This window comes from Hipposideros armiger, unplaced genomic scaffold (assembly GCF_001890085.2).
Source record: "Hipposideros armiger isolate ML-2016 unplaced genomic scaffold, ASM189008v1 scaffold_11, whole genome shotgun sequence".
NCBI lineage: Eukaryota > Metazoa > Chordata > Mammalia > Chiroptera > Hipposideridae > Hipposideros > Hipposideros armiger.
Genome location: NW_017731361.1, coordinates 3,247,231 through 3,263,811, shown reverse-complemented (window position 1 = coordinate 3,263,811; position 16,581 = coordinate 3,247,231). Strand labels below are relative to the sequence as shown.

Below are 16,581 nucleotides of genomic sequence, written 5' to 3'. Positions count from 1 at the left end.
ATGGTCTTAGGCGACCCCTGTGAAAGGGTCGTTCGACCCCCAAAGGGGTCGCGACCCACAGGTTGAGAATCACTGCTCTAATGGGACAGCATGGGGCAAAGAGAATTACCTTCGGGGTCTTGATAATAAAATTCGATTTCTCCTGACGTGGTTTCAGTTGGGATGTTAACACTGCCTCTGCAACCTGGCAGAAAAAGGAACATGAGATGTATCTCCTCTCACGACCTGTCAGACCTGTGACATCTCTGGCCCTGTGGACCACCAACCTACACAGAGCTCTGGCCCTGTGCAACAGGAAGCTTGAACACTATTTTATCTATCCCAATCTCAGCCCCCCTCCAAAAACCCATGTTGTATTTAATACACAAACACACACACACACACACACACACACACACACACACACAATTACACATAACGTCAGGTCTGTACCATACAAGCTTGTCTGAAAAAGTTTAAGCACCTGAGAATAATGAAGGCAAACAACCCACTGCTACCACCACCAATCATCTAGTGGTAGGGATTAGTATGATCTTTTCCAGTTCTCAGTTCCTACTCAAAAAGCAAAAACAAGAATTTTTAATAAGGTAGCAACAGTCATTAGGCTTGGAGACTGAGAAAAACTAACTTGACAACAGAAGAGGACTAGCCCAAGACCGAAAAACATGCCTGTGGAATGAACAGGAATGGATTTGCGGACTGAACTAAAACAAATAAACTAACACTGAAAGGATGCTGTGACTGAAAATTAATAAGAAAGATCTGAGCCCTCTTGTTCATGGTAGCACAAAACATGTGCTGGTAAGACAATAGGGTCTTTCCCAAGGGAAAACAGAATCAGGGATGCTGTTTATTACCAGCAAGCTGAATACCCTTCCAGAAATAGAAAGAAAGTGGTAGTTCCATACTTTGGTGGAGTCTCTCCTCCGAAGGATGACAGTTCAAGTCCACAAACCCTCCCCTGCCATTCCTAAATCCAAAAATCTCTGAAAAACGAAAATAGTGTTTTGTTTTTTTCTTTTGAGACTTGTCTTCAGATAGATTTTAACGTGAACTCAGTCTACTTATGTTCGTTAATCATCTCAGTGGGAATATTTATGTACTTTGCTTAAATTTTCATGTGTCTGACCCCAACAGGTTCAAATAAGGGATTTGGGCCTATATTAAAATTCTCCCTTACTATGTATGTATCCATAGGTAAATCATTTAACCTTGCAGCCTCCTTTTCCTCAACTGTATTATAATTATAACCCCAACCTCTAAAGATTGCTATGAAGATTAAATGACAAAGCATCTAAAACGTTTAGCTCAGACATGGTGGGCCCCCAGTAAAAACCGATTGTAATAAATACTATTGGAGGGCCGGCCGAGTGGCTCAGTTGGTTAAGAGCTCGCTCAAGAGTGCGAGCTCTGAGCAACAGTGGTTCGCTACCCGGCCCGAGCTGAGCAGCCGCTGAGCTGCCAACAGGTGGCAGGATGGCTCAATTTAATAAATAAATAAATAAATAAATAAATAAATAAATAAATAAATAAATAATAAATAAATAAATAAATAAATAAATAAAAAATACTACTGGAGTACAGGCCGCGAGTCCATGCTTTCAGACCTGGAGATTCTGCCTCGACAAACCAGAGCTATCTCAGGCCGGCTCACCTGGCTATGAGAATGAACCGTCCGGATGCAGACTGGACGGGGCGGCCGCCGGAGCTGGCCAAGAAACGCAGCCCAGGCCCTCCTGTGCAGGAGTCCGAGCTGGGGCATCTTGCGGCAGGAGGCCGGCTTTCCGGGACAAAAGGCAAAACACCTAGGAACGAGGCAGGCTGGACCTCAGAAAGGGTGCAGAGCGCTGTAGAGGCAAAGCCCGAACACCAGGTAAGAGGCGACCGCTTCTGCACCTTCCAGATCGCGCAAAGCGGTTCGGGTCCTTTCAGACTCCCTCTCATCTTGGGCACTTCCGGTAGGAGCCGGAAGTTGTTCTACTCGGCAGAGGCTCTCTAGACTCACGCGCCAGCGACTCGACTGCCGGAAGTCATCCGAGCTGAGGCTGTGGCCACCACCACGGATCTAGACGTCTGGTCTCTTCAGTAAGCAGTCAGAATGGCAGAGCGTGCGGCGCTGGAGGAGCTAGTGCGACTTCAGGGAGAGCGTGTACGGGGACTCAAACAGCAGAAGGCCAACGCCGAGCAGGTGACCCAGGCGGCTGGGGAGGGGGCAAACCTGGGCGGGGAGGAGGTAGAGCTGGGGTGGTCTGCACAGAGGACAGGGATGTAGGGAAGAACGGACCCGACTGGTAAGGAGGAGAACGGACGGGCTGGGTGATAAGGTGGCCTGGGTAGGAGCCGAGAGAAGCAAAGCTAGATCTGCTCCAGGTCCTGATGAAGGAGGGATACTGAATGAATGGCGGAGGAGGGAGGGGAGTAGCAGATGTGATAACCCAGCGACTACTTTCCTCTACAGATCGAGGAAGAGGTGGCAAAACTACTGAAACTGAAGGCACAGCTGGGCCCTGATGAAGGGAAACAGAAGTTTGTGCTCAAAACACCCAAGGTAAATATCATTCCTTTAGGGAGCCTCTGAGAGAGCCCCTAATTCCACTCACAAGGATGTATATGCCTGCCTCTCTGAGCCAGGTCATTGAGGAGGATCTGAAATGCTGCAAAGGAAACAACAGTTGCTCTGGGCACCGGGCTGGATTAAACTCGACCTGAGTCATTCTGGGATGGCAAAGTGATGGCACAAACTAGGCCACCTGGATGTGTAGGGGAGTATGTCTGTTACTGCTACCCCTTTTATTCAGTAATTACTTATTGAGTGCTTACTTACTATGTGCCTAGCACTGTACAAACCAGTGAATATAGCATGACGAACAATATGCCCTGCCCTCATGGAGCTTACATTCTATTGAAGGAAACAGACTTCATACAAATAATCCTGCACATGGATATGTAATTACAAATTGTGATAAGTGATATAAAGAAATAACAAGGATGATCTGAGAAAAATAAGAACTGGGAAGTCTGAGAAAGTCTCACTGAAGAAGTGATATACCAACCAACCTAACAGATGAGTGGAAGATAGCCAGGGGAAGAGTGTGAGGAAGATAAGTCCAGGTAGAGTATGGAAACCCTGAAGCAAGAAAGAGCCTTGGTAGTTTATAGGAACTAGAAAAAGACCTGTATGACTAGACCCAAATAGAGGAGAGCCGGGTGGAATGCAGTTGGAGATTCCTAGCTCAGCCCCTAAAATTTCAGTTCAGCTGCCGCTTCCTGTAAGTTCTATAAATGGGACTGTTTACCCCTTCACCTGGGTTCCTTTGCCACTTCATATATATTTCTATTGTATTTATTGCTGACTTTTAGTTATTCACATGGTTTATTTATGCTGAGAGGCTGAAGCCAGAGTGCCTGGAGCTACATAGGTATTCAGCAAATGTATGTGAAATTGGACTCTAAAGAAGAGCGAAGATGATCTATCTTCCTTGTATTGAGATTTCCCCTTTTAAGGCTACTTCTTGGGCATCCTAAATTCATTGAGCTATTCCTTTCTACACACAACTCATTTCAAAGGTTAAGGAGACAGTGTAAGATCCCAAGGCAATGATCATCAGTAGTTATTCAAATTATTAGGTGAAAAGATTAAAGGGGAATTTTTGATAGATTAGACTGGCCTCACCTAAACCCAATGATCAACCTTAACATATTAAAAGTAGGATGACCACACATTATGTTCCTCCGGATGAGATGTAATAAGAAGTACACAGCACCACCTACGAATTATTCTTGCCAAAAAAAATTGAATCAGAATCTAATCAGGTCTTCTACCAGTTTACTGGAAATACGGGAGATAGAGGATTGTTAACCAAATCTAACATGTGAAAAATTCTTTAGGACAAATGACTCAATTTCCTCAACAAATAAATGACACTTTTTCAAAAAGGAAAGGAAACTGTTGAAGATTAAATAGACATGAAACATATCAACCAAATACAATGCATGGACTTCATTTAGAATATGATTCAAACAAACCAACCATAAAAATTGAGGCATCAAGGAAAATTAAACATGGCTTGGGCATTAGATAATATCAAAGGGTTGGTGTTAGTTTTGTTGGTTGTAATAAAGGTGTGTGTGTGTGTGTGTGTGTGTGTGTGTGTGTGTGTGTGTGTGTGTGTTTAATCCTTACGTGTTAGAAAATCATTCTGAAATATTTATGGATGAAATGATAAGACTGATATTTGGGATTTGCTTTAAAATACTACAGAAAAAAAATGTTGGGGCTTGAATCAAGTAAGAATAGCATATGTTGCTGGTAGTTGAAGCTGAGTAATAGATACATGGTGGTCTTTTGTACTATTCTCTATAATGTATGTTTGAAAATTTCCATAATGTAATGTTAAAAGAAAATGAGATTATACTGGAGAGTTATTATCCACTTTAGTTGATTGAAACACATTTTTTCTTAATGTGTGATTAATAATAGAAATAGATGTTAATAACAGAAAACTCAGTACCATAGGAGCAGTACTCTTTCAAGGGCTCTTCATGGTCAAAATTATTTTCAAAATGTTATTTGTCTTTTTTACTCCCATTTGCACTGAAGGTGCAAAAACACTGATGAGTAGAACTGCTGGTGGCTTAGCACAAACCAAGACAGTGGCATTAAACTGTACTAATCGCCATTATGTTCTTTACTTTCATGCACTCACGGTAAAAAATAATCAGTTGCATTTAAAATCCTTGATAAGACAGTAAAACTTATTAATTTTGTGACTCTCGATCCTTGAGTGTACTTTTATTAATATTCTGTGTGATGAAATGGGAAGTACACATAAAGCACTTCCACTACATTTCAAAATAGGAAAAATGCTTGTGCCATTGTGTGACTTGTAAGCTGATCTTTTCATAGAACACCTTTTTTGTTTGAAAGATAAACTTGATTTAAAGATTGGAGTATTTGGCAGACATTTTCACAGAAATGAATGAAGTGAGCCTTGTCACTGACCTCCACAAGCCTGCTGAGTGGCCTTAAATAATGATTTAACTTCTCAACATCCAGTAATTGATCTATAAAATGTATCTGCCCAGCTCAATGTCATAGGGCTATCAGAAACAAATTAGAGAAGAATTAGTATTCATTAGGATTGTTTTTCGAAGTTATGTTGGAAGAGAATGTAAAATTTGGAGTTCAGCTAGTTAAGCCAGTTTGAGTTGGTTATGTGCCTGTCATCGGGTAGGTGTTTCCTATTAGGCAGGAAAATGTTACCCAAGAAGAAGAATTTTTAGAAAAACATCTCAGAGAATAGAGTTTTAAGAATTCTACAAAATAGAACCAAGTTGAAAAGGAAATGGAACCTAGAACGGTGATAGCAAATGGGTGTGGTGAGTAATAGGGAATTGTTATACTTGTTTTACAACTCAGTAGCCTGTAGGAAAATCTGTTTGGGGCAAGATTTGCATTAGTCATCACTGAGGTCATGCTTTTATATTTCTAGACCTTATTGTTATTTTTAAATCCTATCCCTGCTTCTTTGGCTGATTTCTTTGGCTCCAAGGGCACAAGAGACTACAGTCCCCGGCAGATGGCAGTTCGGGAGAAGGTGTTTGATGTAATCATCAGCTGCTTCAAGCGCCATGGTGCAGAAGTAATTGATACACCTGTATTTGAACTAAAGGTGAGGGATGGGTGAGGAGAAATTGCATGGTGGGAGAGTGGGTATGTGAACAACAAAAGGATGACAAGAGAATGAGGGCCCCAAGTTCTTTCTCCTGTTGTGGACAAAGACCAGTATTTTTCTCCAGTGAGAAGGGGGACGGGACTGACTGAGAGGGAGAGGCTCTGCTTTTTACTTACCTTTGTTGTAGCCAACAGCTTTCAAAAGAGAGCCCCTTCTTAGGAGTGGAAGTTGTTACAGCTTCTATCTATATTGAATTGCATGGCACCTGTACTTGAGATGTTCTGTAGATACATGCAAACCATACATATATAAAGTATAAATACACAACCAGTCTCCTATTGATGGGCCCTGAGATTGTTTCCAGTTCTTTGCTATTAAAAAAAACAAAAACAAAAACAGATTGCATTGCTCCCTGGTTAAACCCCAGTGACTTCCATTGCATTTATAATAAAATCCAAACCCTACCCAGGCTTATAAGGCCCTATATGATCTGGCCACTGCCTACCTTTCCTGCTTCATCTCATACTATTCTTCCCCTTTCCCACTATGCTCCTCTGGTTTTATTCCACTCCTGGAACACACTAAACATTTATCTCAGGGCCTTTGTTCTTGCTCTTCTCTCTTCCTGAATTCCCTTTTCCTCTAGCTCTTTGCATGACTTTAATTTCAGTTTAAAGATTGCTGATTTTTAGATCTCAGCTGAAATGCCATTCCTCAAACAATCCTCTCCAGCTACCTTGTCTAAAGTAGTCATTGTCTATCACATCAACTTGTTTTTTTTCCTTTAGAGCAACAATCACTATCTGAAATTATCTGTTAACATTTCCTTGCGTTAGTGTATTGCCTATTTCTTCTCACTAGTAGAGAAGACCCATGAGGACATGGACTGCCTTTGTCTTGTTCACTGATGTATATTCAGTGCTTGGAACAATGTCTGGTACTGGTGCGCATGTATCTGCAGGCTAAATTCATAGACATGGAATTGCTGCGTCGAAAGGTTGTACTTATTTATACCTTTACCGACTGTATTTGTTGCTAGGGCTGCCCTAACAAAGTACGTAGACTAGGTAGCTTAAACAACAGACATTTATTGTCTGGAGGCTAGAAGTATGAGATAAGGTGTCAGCAGTGTTGGTTCCTTGTAAAGGCCATGAGGGAAGATCTGCTGCAGGGCTCTCTCCATGGCTTGTAGATGGTGTCTTTCCCCTGGGTCTTCACGTGTTGTCTTCCCTCTGTCCAAATTTCCTCTTTTTGTAAGGATGCTAATTATGTTGGATTAGGACCCACCCTAATGACCTCATTTTAGCATAATTATCTCTTTCAAGACCCTGTCTCTAAATACAGTCACATTCTGAGGTTATTGGAGGATGGGACTTCAATATGTGAATTTTGAAGGGGACACAAGTCAGCCCATAACACCATCCCATATGTGTTTCTGATTCAATACACTGGGAATTTTCAGGCTTTTTAAACTTGACCAACTGGTGTTTCCCCGAAAATAAGACCAGGTCGTACATTAATTTTTGCTCCAACAATCTACATGTATTTATTTATTTATTCATGTACAAAAATCTACATTTATTCAAACAGTCATGTCTGGCTGACGATCTTAACTGGGGCTTATGTTTGGGGTAGGGCTTATATTACGAGCATCCTGAAAAATCATGCTAGGGCTTATTTTCCAGTTAGGTCTTATTTTCGCGGAAACACGGTAGTAAAATAAGTTATCACCTTGTTGAAGACATCACAGGGCAAAGGACTGCTTTTGACATTGTTCAAATCTCAGGCGTCATAAAAACACTTATGTTTGTTGATCTAATAACCCACTCCTAGGAGTTTATCCTCAGAAAGAATATTCAAAAGAAAAAAGTATGTACCCAAATACATTTATTGAAATCTTATGGAACTTTTTTTTTTTTTTAAGATTTTTATTGGGGAATTGGGGGGATGGGAACAATGCTGGGGAATTTGGGGAAGGGGAACAGACAAGTTGCTGTCTTTTTGTTCTTCAGTCTAGTTGAGGATGTTGCTTCACTGGCCCAAGTTGGCACCATCATTGCGCTCTTCCCGGGTGAGGCAGATCAGTCGCCGGCTTCTGGACGGCTGCTCACGGCAGCTTGAGGGCCGCTCACGCTGGCTGCTGGCTACACACGGTAGCCCATGGCAACCCATTGCAGCAGGGGCTGCAGCCTGTGCCGTCGCCCACGACTCACGTCAACCCAGCTCCAGGTTGAGCTGTTATTCAGCATCCTAGCTGCAGAGGGCAGCGTCACTGGCCCTCATATGTGGGATCCAAACGGGGGCTATCTGGTGTCCCAAGCCAGTTCCTAATCAACGTGCCACTCGGCTGGCCCTGGAACATTTTAAAAAGTTGGAATAACCTAAACATCTAACAGTGTAACCCTAGGAAGGAAGGAAATACAGAGCTAACTTCTCACCGGAATAGTATACAGCCTTTAAAATAACACTTCAGCTCTGTCACACAGTGGAAATAGTGATAAGCAGAAAACAAAACTGGTGTTTCCTTTTGATTGTAACAGAATAGAATACATACGCATTGAGAAAGAAAACAGGAAATATAGACAAGTTGAAATCAGTCATGTTAGAATGGTGGGGTTTTGTTTTCCAAACTTCCTATTAAATTGTTGTATTATCATTGTGACCACATGTCTTTATGTTTTCTCTAGGAAACACTGACTGGAAAGTATGGGGAAGACTCTAAGCTTATCTATGACCTGAAGGACCAGGGTGGGGAGCTGCTGTCCCTTCGCTATGACCTCACTGTATCTTTCTAAATCTGGGTTCTTGACACTTTGGATGGATCAGCCCTCACTGGGCTGGGGCTATTCCTAGCCTCATGTTTGGGGACCACCAGGTATAGGTGGGATCAAAGGTGATGGCTTTGGCAATATGGGGAATTACTTCTCTAAACCAGGAGTAGGGCTTTGGCTAAACAAAGCATAACCTTAGAAGTCTTCTGAAATCTGAGTGAGACCTCAGCTGTATGTCAGGGCCCAGTTCCCACTGTACCAACAATCCCCTGGTTTCCAGAACACCTCTTCCCTGCCCTGTCCAGTGGACAAAATTCTTAACTGACCAAAACCAAGTTACGTCAGAGAGTCCTCTGCTTAGTTCCCACATGGGGCCCTTTTTCTGCTCCCTGGCCAATCTGCCCAGCTCGGCATAGCCCAGGGGAGACACTACCAAGGTGAAAGGAGCCTTGATCTTTTTTGAGACATCAGCTGCCCCTTTTCTTAACAAAGTTGATTTTTTCTGATATTCAGAAATGCTGTTAATCTCACAGGTGGTGGTTTTACTGAAACATGGCTAGACCCAGCTGCTGTTGGTGATGATAATCAGCTTCCAGACTGTGATAGGAGGGGCTCTCTCCTTAACTCTGTCATCAGGTTCCTTTTGCTCGGTATTTGGCAATGAATAAGCTGACCAACATTAAACGCTACCACATAGCAAAAGTGTATCGACGGGACAACCCAGCCATGACCCGTGGCCGATATCGGGAATTCTACCAGTGTGTGAGTATGTGGGACAGGGTGGGTCACTTGGCCTGCCCTCAATACAGTAGAACCTACTGAGTGCTCCTGGTGTCCTTAACACCCTGGATGCCCCAGATCATGCTAACCCTTAGGTTTCTTTAGTATTTTCATATAGATTTCAGAAAGGCCGTGTGGGGAAGGGAAAACAGGGATTTTTCTCCCCATTTTATATGTGAGTAAATTTGAGACTCAGCAGGATGAAGAGATAATAGGGATAAGAAAGGCAAAGACTAGAACTCTAGGTCAGTGCTCTTCATATTAAATCACAGTGATAGGATCACAGCAAAGAATGGGGAAATTGGATTTGAGGTATCAAATCATCCAGACTGGTAGGTAGAGCTTCTGAATAAATAGAGAAAAGGACTAAGGCTGTCTAGTCATCCCCACTATGGCTTGAGGAAATAAGGAAAAGTAAATGAGTGAGATAATGAAGAAATAGCCCCATAGATGGAAAGGGAACCGGGACTGGTAAGAGACCCAAGAATGCTGGGGTTTTCCTCTAGGCTGAATCAGAGAATGAGGAAGGTCTGTGCATGAGTGCAAACTGGCCTTTACAGAGGGAGAGGAGAGCTCCTAGGAGTCCCCCCTTAAGCAGGTGAAATCCCTAACACCTCTAACTACCCTTTTCCCTGCAGGATTTTGACATTGCTGGGCAATTTGACCCCATGATCCCTGATTCAGAGTGCCTGAAGATCATGTGTGAGATCCTGAGTTCACTTCAGATAGGCGACTTCCTGGTCAAGGTCAGAGCTGAACGGGGCCAGGAGGGCAAAGTTGGGCCTGACCTCTCACAGGAGAAGGTCCTTGTGCAGAGGGGCCAGTAGCCCAAGTGACCAAGGCTACTGAGGGTTATGTAGAGCTTCCGTCCTCACTATGCCTTGCGGGGACCTACAGGTGAATGATCGGCGCATCCTAGACGGGCTGTTTGCCATCTGTGGGGTTCCTGATAGCAAGTTCCGCACTATCTGTTCCTCGGTGGACAAGCTGGACAAGGTAACGACCCAAACACCCTTTTTTCCCCCAGATCCCACCCTGCCTCGAGAAATAGAAAACAAGATTAGGAGAGAGGGGCTTGCCTCCATGCCCACCAAGGGAAGATTAGCCCCAAGATGTAGGTTAAAGGGTAGCTTCTGTTCCAAGAGTGCCCTCCTCTGAGGAGGGCTCACACATGCTCTGTGGTAGGGAAGATGTCCAGGGGTCCGTGACTGGTATCTGTCTGTTCAGGTGTCCTGGGAGGAAGTAAAGAATGAGATGGTGGGAGAGAAGGGCCTCGCACCTGAGGTGGCCGACCGCATTGGGGACTACGTCCAGCAGCATGGTGAGGAATGAACCCTACCTCCACAGCAGCCACCCACTGCCCTCAACCCTAAAGCTGAAACTCTGTCTCTGTGCGTATGTGTGTAGGGAGAGAGAGACACACACACACGCATGTGCAGTCCAGGCAAAAAGGTAGAGCCCCTACCTTTTCCTTCCTGACAGTCAGTCTGGCTCACAAACCTGTCTCTCCAGGTGGGGTATCCCTGGTGGAACAGCTGCTGCAGGATCCTAAACTGTCCCAAAACAAGCAGGCCTTGGAGGGCCTGGGAGACCTGAAGCTGCTATTTGAGTACCTGACCCTGTTTGGCATTGCTGACAAAGTGAGTCAGGTTGGGGGTGGGAGCCTTAGCTGAGCTCTGTGGCTTTTGGTCCTTGATCCTCATCTGGTACTGACCATGTTCTTGTCTCCACAGATCTCCTTTGACCTGAGCCTTGCTCGAGGCCTGGACTACTATACTGGGGTGATCTATGAGGCAGTGCTGCTACAGACCCCAGTCCAAGCAGGGGAAGAGCCCCTGGGTGTGGGCAGTGTGGCTGCTGGAGGGCGCTATGATGGGCTGGTGGGCATGTTCGACCCCAAAGGGCGCAAGGTGCCATGCGTGGGGCTCAGCATTGGCGTGGAGCGAATCTTCTCCATTGTGGAGCAGAGGCTGGAGGTAAGTGGACAGAAGACAGTCTGGGCAGGTGGTGACATCCAAGCTATCTTCTTTGACTTCCAAGGGGGCAAGCGGCGTTGCTTTAAGCAAGGAGCATCTTTGCAGAGAAATGGAGAAAAGATGGTCACTGTCCTTCACAGACTCCTGCCCCATTATAGTCAGCTTTATGGATATTTGATCATTCTTTTTCACAAAATCCCTTGCTCTGGGTCCCTACTTCCCTCAGCGCTGTCAGGAATCTAGGCTGGTATATCCAACGACCTGGATCTTCCTCACAATACAGAATACTTAATATTTTACTACTCTGCCAGGCACTGTGCTTAGCGCTTTTCATGCATTATCTAATAAAATTCAACAGCCCTCTGAGAGTAGCTACTTTTATTATTTACATTTTTCAGATGAAGAGTATAGATGAAATAATTTACCTAAAGTCATGATTCTTTTAAGCGGCAGAGTCAGAATTTGAATCCAGGCAGTCTAACTCCAAAGTCTTGCTCCCAACCACTCTGTGATATTGTCTCTAAGTGGGAAGCACGTGTCTGAGGCCCTGGGATCCTGCAGAAGGCTGTCTTGACTGTCTAGCACCTAGAGTAACACCAGGGAAGCCCTCATGGCCTCAAGCGCTCCTTTGCTTCTGCTGCTCTTAACTGGCTGCTTGCATTTCATTCCCTGGGGAATGCTCTGGCAGAAACCTTCCCACTGCTCCATCCTTTTCTCCAGAGTGGAAAACCACCCATGTTTCCCAATTGAAATCACTGTTCCACTAAGCATCTTGTGTTGTAAGAACTATGAAAATAATTTTCCAGAAAAAAAGACAAGGGGCAACAGCAACATCCTCCCTTCCCCCCATTCACACACACCCCAGATTATGCCCTATGGCTGAAGTATAAGAGGCGCAGTCTCTTGACTGGGCAGATGGTAAGTGGGAACCAGAACTGCCAGGGATGATTGGATTGTCTGGTGGGCTCACAATATCACTTCTGTGTGAATGTTCTTGTGGACCCATAAGGTACTCAGTGGAGATGAGCTAGAAGTTGCTGTACGTAAGCTACCTTTGTCCTTGCCCCTGGGTTATTCTGGAAAGTCACATGTACAAGCCAGTCAGTTCAGCTCTTATATCTTCTAAGAGCTACCTTATGCCCAGTTGCTAGATGAGAAAATCGGTCCTTCCCTGGTGGAGCTCACCAAGTTGGGCCTGGTCTCAGAATCCTGACAAGGGCCTGCTCGGTTTGCTCCTTGGTGTTGTAAGGGGTAGTTCACTCTCTGATTCGTATCTGTGCCTTCCCCAGGCTTTGGAGGAGAAGGTACGGACCACAGAGACACAGGTGCTTGTGGCATCTGCCCAGAAGAAGCTGCTGGAGGAGAGACTGAAGCTTATCTCAGAGCTGTGGGATGCTGGGATCAAGGTACAGGAGGCAAGCCACAGGGTGGCAGTAACCTTGGGAGTGCTGGGCACAGACTAAATAAAAGCTCACCCATAGTGACCCTGCTATTCTGTGTTTTCTTGGGGGTGGAGCTAAGAACAAGGTGACGCTTTGGGCCCCCAGGAGGTTGTCCCTGAGGATGGCAGAAACCAGCCTTCATCTTCTGCCCGGGTCCCCTGCAGGCAGAGCTGCTGTACAAGAAGAACCCAAAATTACTGAACCAGTTGCAGTACTGTGAGGAGGCAGGCATCCCACTGGTGGCCATCATTGGTGAGCAAGAGCTCAAGGATGGGGTCATCAAGCTTCGTTCAGTGGCCAGCAGGGAAGAGGTAAGCAGGCGGGCAGAAAGACTGAGGGACAGGGAATGTATGCCATTTTGGTAGGCCGATGCCCACTCAAGACCTGAGCAAAGTACCCACTTGTAAAGGACGTAAAGGCTTAACCTGTTGCTATGGTCACGGTAGGGTAAGATCTCCATCCCCACATACACCCTGTGCCTCTGGCTCCCCCAAGAAGCACTATCTACCCTGAGGTGTTTGATTGGGTTCCTGCTCCTTGCTGAGCCAAGCCTGATGACAAGAGGAAGGAGCGGGCCCTCAGGGAGCAGTGGAGTGAAAGATGCTCATACCACTTTTTTCCCTCATCCTGGCCAGGTGGATGTTCGAAGAGAAGACCTTGTGGAGGAAATCAAAAGGAGAACAAGCCAGCCCTTTGCATCTGCTGATTGGAGCAAACTATCAGAGAACAGTGGGACTGGCACCATTTAAGGCTAAGACAAAACTGCATATGTACTTCAACAGCTTTGCACATTCTGTTCCACCAGGAAGACATGAAGAGTCGTCAGAACAGAGACTTTTTATTTTTATTATTATTTTATTGGTAAATTACAGGCAAAAATGGCCAGATACCAGGCCATTTTCCATAGGAGGCCCTGGGGGCACAGTCCAGTCTGGCTCGTGGACTACAGGGTCCCTGCCTGAGATGGCCTCCTCTGCAAGTTCCTACACTAAATTAAGGGACTGCTCCCCACAACCAGTCGCCAAAGGTCCAATAAAATGCTTCAACCACTGGAGTCCGCCTGTGTCGCTATTGCCTAGCCCTGCCTTCCCTGTCAGCCTGACCACATTAGCAGTGGAAAATGGGGAGAAAGACTTACAGTAGGCCCCACGGGCTTTTGTCCAGGATAAAGGGTGCCCCCCCGAGTTCTTGCCAACAGCGTACATCCTTGTCAATTTGCCAACCATTTCTTAGGAGCGGAGGCTGCCCGCAGACTGAACCTCAAGGGTTTCTAGCTTGCACCTGTGGGGCCGGCGGGTCCTGCGGCGCACGTGCGGCGGATACCCCCTCCCCCTTGGGAGGCGGGGTCGTGCTCAGAGCCAATGAGAGCTTTGGGGGATGGAGGGGTTGGGAAGCTTCCAGATGCAGATAGGTTATATAGGAGGCACCAGCGGACCAACCCGAGAGCCATGCAGTCCAAGCGCGAGTGTGAGGTAAGTGTTTGTCAATGAGGGTGTGGACAAGCCCCACCAGCACAGGCAATGGGGGTTCATGGGGCCCCAGCACTGCAGGCGAGGTGGGGGCGGGCGCAGCGATCCGCGCTTCCAACCTGCCCTTTCCCCCTCAGCTGTGGTGTGAGAGGGTGAATCCAGAGAACAAGGCGGCACTGGAGGCGTGGGTCAGGGAGACTGGCATCCGTCTCGTGCAAGTGAACGGGCAGAGGAAGTATGGCGGGCCACCCCCAGGTACGCTAGCGCCAGGCCTACGCCTGCCGGGATACGCCCGCCTCGACGGCCGCGACTTGCCCCTTTGGGGGAGGCGCCTACCCCAGGGCTCCCCAGTCAGAAACCCGTAACTATCCTTACCCCCTCCCCCAGCAAACGTGGAAATGTCTTGCCTGTGGCTTTCCACCCACTCTCCCCCTCGAGGAACCGAGCCAGTCTTAAAGTGCACCTACTGTGTGCCAGCCCCGTTTTAGCTCAGTCACCCACTATGCCAACGATTTGGGGTATGGGTCTTGTATTCATTTCACAGACGTGTGCTCATATGGCCCCTCCTGTGCCGGGTCCCTGGGCCCCGAACCCCGGAACATCCCGGTGGATAACAGTGTCCCTCCCCACCCCTTTCCCCCAGGCTGGGTGGGAAGCCCGCCACCTCCCGGGTCGGAGGTGTTTATCGGGCGGCTGCCCCAGGATGTGTACGAGCACCAGCTGATCCCACTGTTCCAGAGAGTGGGCCGTCTCTACGAGTTCCGCCTGATGATGACCTTCAGCGGCCTGAACCGCGGCTTCGCCTACGCCCGCTACAGCTCGCGGCGCGGCGCCCAGGCCGCCATCGCCACGCTGCACAATCACCTGCTGCGGCCCTCCTGCCCGCTGCTCGTGTGCCGCAGTACCGAAAAGTGTGAGCTGAGTGTGGACGGGCTGCCGCCGGCTCTGAGCCACCGCGCGCTAATGCTCGCGCTGCAGCCGCTGGGTCCCGGCCTGCAGGAGGCGCTGCTGCTGCCCAGTCCCGGGCCGGCTCTCGCACAGATCGCGCTGCTCAAGTTCAGCTCGCACCGCGCTGCCGCTATGGCCAAAAAGGCCCTGATGGAAGGTAGGGGTGGAGACTACGGGGGGAGGATTGAGGCAAAAATGTTCTGCCTGGCACTTGACCTCTACACATCAGCAGGGCGGGTAAAGTAGCAAGATCTTAGGGTCAAGAATGCCCGAATTTGCGACCTAATGCTATATTTGACCTCAGATTTTAAAATTTGCAGTGGTACTACCACTTACCTAAACTTAACGCTTCTCAGGTATTATCTCCTAACTTAATCCTCAACATTCCAACGATAGTAACACAGAATGATGTCCCTTTTTATAGATGAGATTGTTTTAAGAGCAGGGGACTTGCCCAAGGCAGTCTAATTGAGGCTTGTGAGAATTAAGCAGGTACTTAGCACATTCCTTGATTCATGGCAGGTATTCACAGTAAAGGTTAGCTATTATATGGTTATTAGGTAGACAAAGCCTGCATCAACCAGTACTCTTCCAAGAGAACTTAGAAGGTAGCAATTATTACACCCCCTTTACAAATACAATGAAACCTTAAGATAGTTCATTTGCCAGATAACACCACCAGGAAATGGGGAGGCTAGAAATTAAAACAGGCTTATGTGACTCTTCAGGTCGCTTGGGCCCAGAACTAAGACCTGTCCTTTTTTCTGCCTTTTTCCTGCAGGGCAGTCACACCTGTGTGGAGAGCAGGTGGCAGTGGAGTGGCTCAAGCCAGACCTCAAGCAGCGACTCCGCCAGCAGCTTGTGGGTCCTTCACTGAGGTGGCTACAGCCAGAGGGCAGCCAACTGTCCCTGGCCAGGGACAAGCTTGAATCCCAAGGGGCTCGGGCTGCCCTGCAGCTGCTGTGCCAACGGATGAAGCTGGGTAGCCCAGTGTTCCTCACTAAGTGCTTGGGCACAGGCCCTTCTGGCTGGCACCACTTCTGGTACCAGGTGGTGATCCCTGGTCATCCAGTGCCCTTCAGTGGCCTCATCTGGGTTGTGCTGGCCTCTGATGGGCAGGATGGGCATGAGGTGGCCAAAGATGCTGTGTCTGCACGGCTGCTGGAGGCATTGAGTGAGTCTGGGGCCAGGCTCCTGTGGTCTGCTGGGGCTGAGGCAGTTACCATGGTTAAGTAGTTGACCCCATCCTCTCCACAGGCAGCCTAGGCGAGTAGGAAGAGCCTGTGTCCCCAACCCAGCAGGCCTGGGCAGCCACCATCTGATCCCAAACAGGGTGGGAGCATGGGCTCTGCCCTATGCCTAACAGCCTCCCAGCTGGAGCACAGCCCCAGCGCACCAGGGGGCAGCTCAGGTTTGGCTAAGTTGTGAGGGACCTTGCTGTCCCTCTCCCAGCTCAGTTTCACCTGACCCCATGGTTTTCTTGGTCTTTCTGTGTGACACACACACACACACACACACAC

At 47.3% G+C, this 16,581-nt stretch overlaps 3 protein-coding genes across 5 annotated transcripts in view; 2 read left to right on the top strand and 1 right to left on the bottom strand.

Annotated features, from left to right (window-relative positions):
- Nucleotides 1-1,792, bottom strand: part of LOC109393413 (probable histidine--tRNA ligase, mitochondrial) — an 8,070-nt gene extending 6,278 nt beyond the window's left edge. The window contains exons 1-2 of one of the 2 annotated variants that reach the window (XM_019662580.1): nt 1,655-1,792; nt 110-184 (exon numbers count right to left, since the gene is read on the bottom strand). In XM_019662580.1, the coding sequence (XP_019518125.1) occupies nt 110-184; nt 1,655-1,762 (183 nt within the window). In that variant the 5' untranslated portion in view covers nt 1,763-1,792. The remainder of the gene's footprint in view (nt 1-109; nt 185-1,654) is intronic. The other variant, XM_019662589.1, reaches the window with a different exon arrangement.
- Nucleotides 1,694-13,699, top strand: HARS1 (histidyl-tRNA synthetase 1). The gene is made up of 13 exons (XM_019662567.1): nt 1,694-2,188; nt 2,459-2,548; nt 5,553-5,672; nt 8,363-8,458; nt 9,083-9,208; nt 9,865-9,972; nt 10,124-10,222; nt 10,454-10,547; nt 10,739-10,866; nt 10,960-11,202; nt 12,492-12,608; nt 12,809-12,955; nt 13,280-13,699. The coding sequence occupies exons 1-13, from the start codon at nt 2,099-2,101 to the stop codon at nt 13,391-13,393; spliced, it is 1,572 nt and encodes a 523-aa protein (XP_019518112.1). The 5' UTR covers nt 1,694-2,098; the 3' UTR covers nt 13,394-13,699.
- An 88-nt stretch (nt 13,700-13,787) lies between these two features.
- Nucleotides 13,788-16,575, top strand: DND1 (DND microRNA-mediated repression inhibitor 1). Of its 2 annotated transcripts, XM_019662612.1 has the most exons (4): nt 13,788-14,116; nt 14,251-14,368; nt 14,757-15,218; nt 15,843-16,575. In XM_019662612.1, exons 1-4 carry the CDS (start codon nt 14,006-14,008, stop codon nt 16,295-16,297), a joined length of 1,146 nt encoding a protein of 381 aa, XP_019518157.1. In that variant the 5' UTR covers nt 13,788-14,005; the 3' UTR covers nt 16,298-16,575. The 2 variants fall into 2 exon arrangements, with proteins under 2 accessions (XP_019518157.1, XP_019518146.1); XM_019662601.1 differs by having other exon boundaries at nt 13,788-14,368.
- The last annotated feature ends 6 nt before the right edge of the window (nt 16,576-16,581 follow it).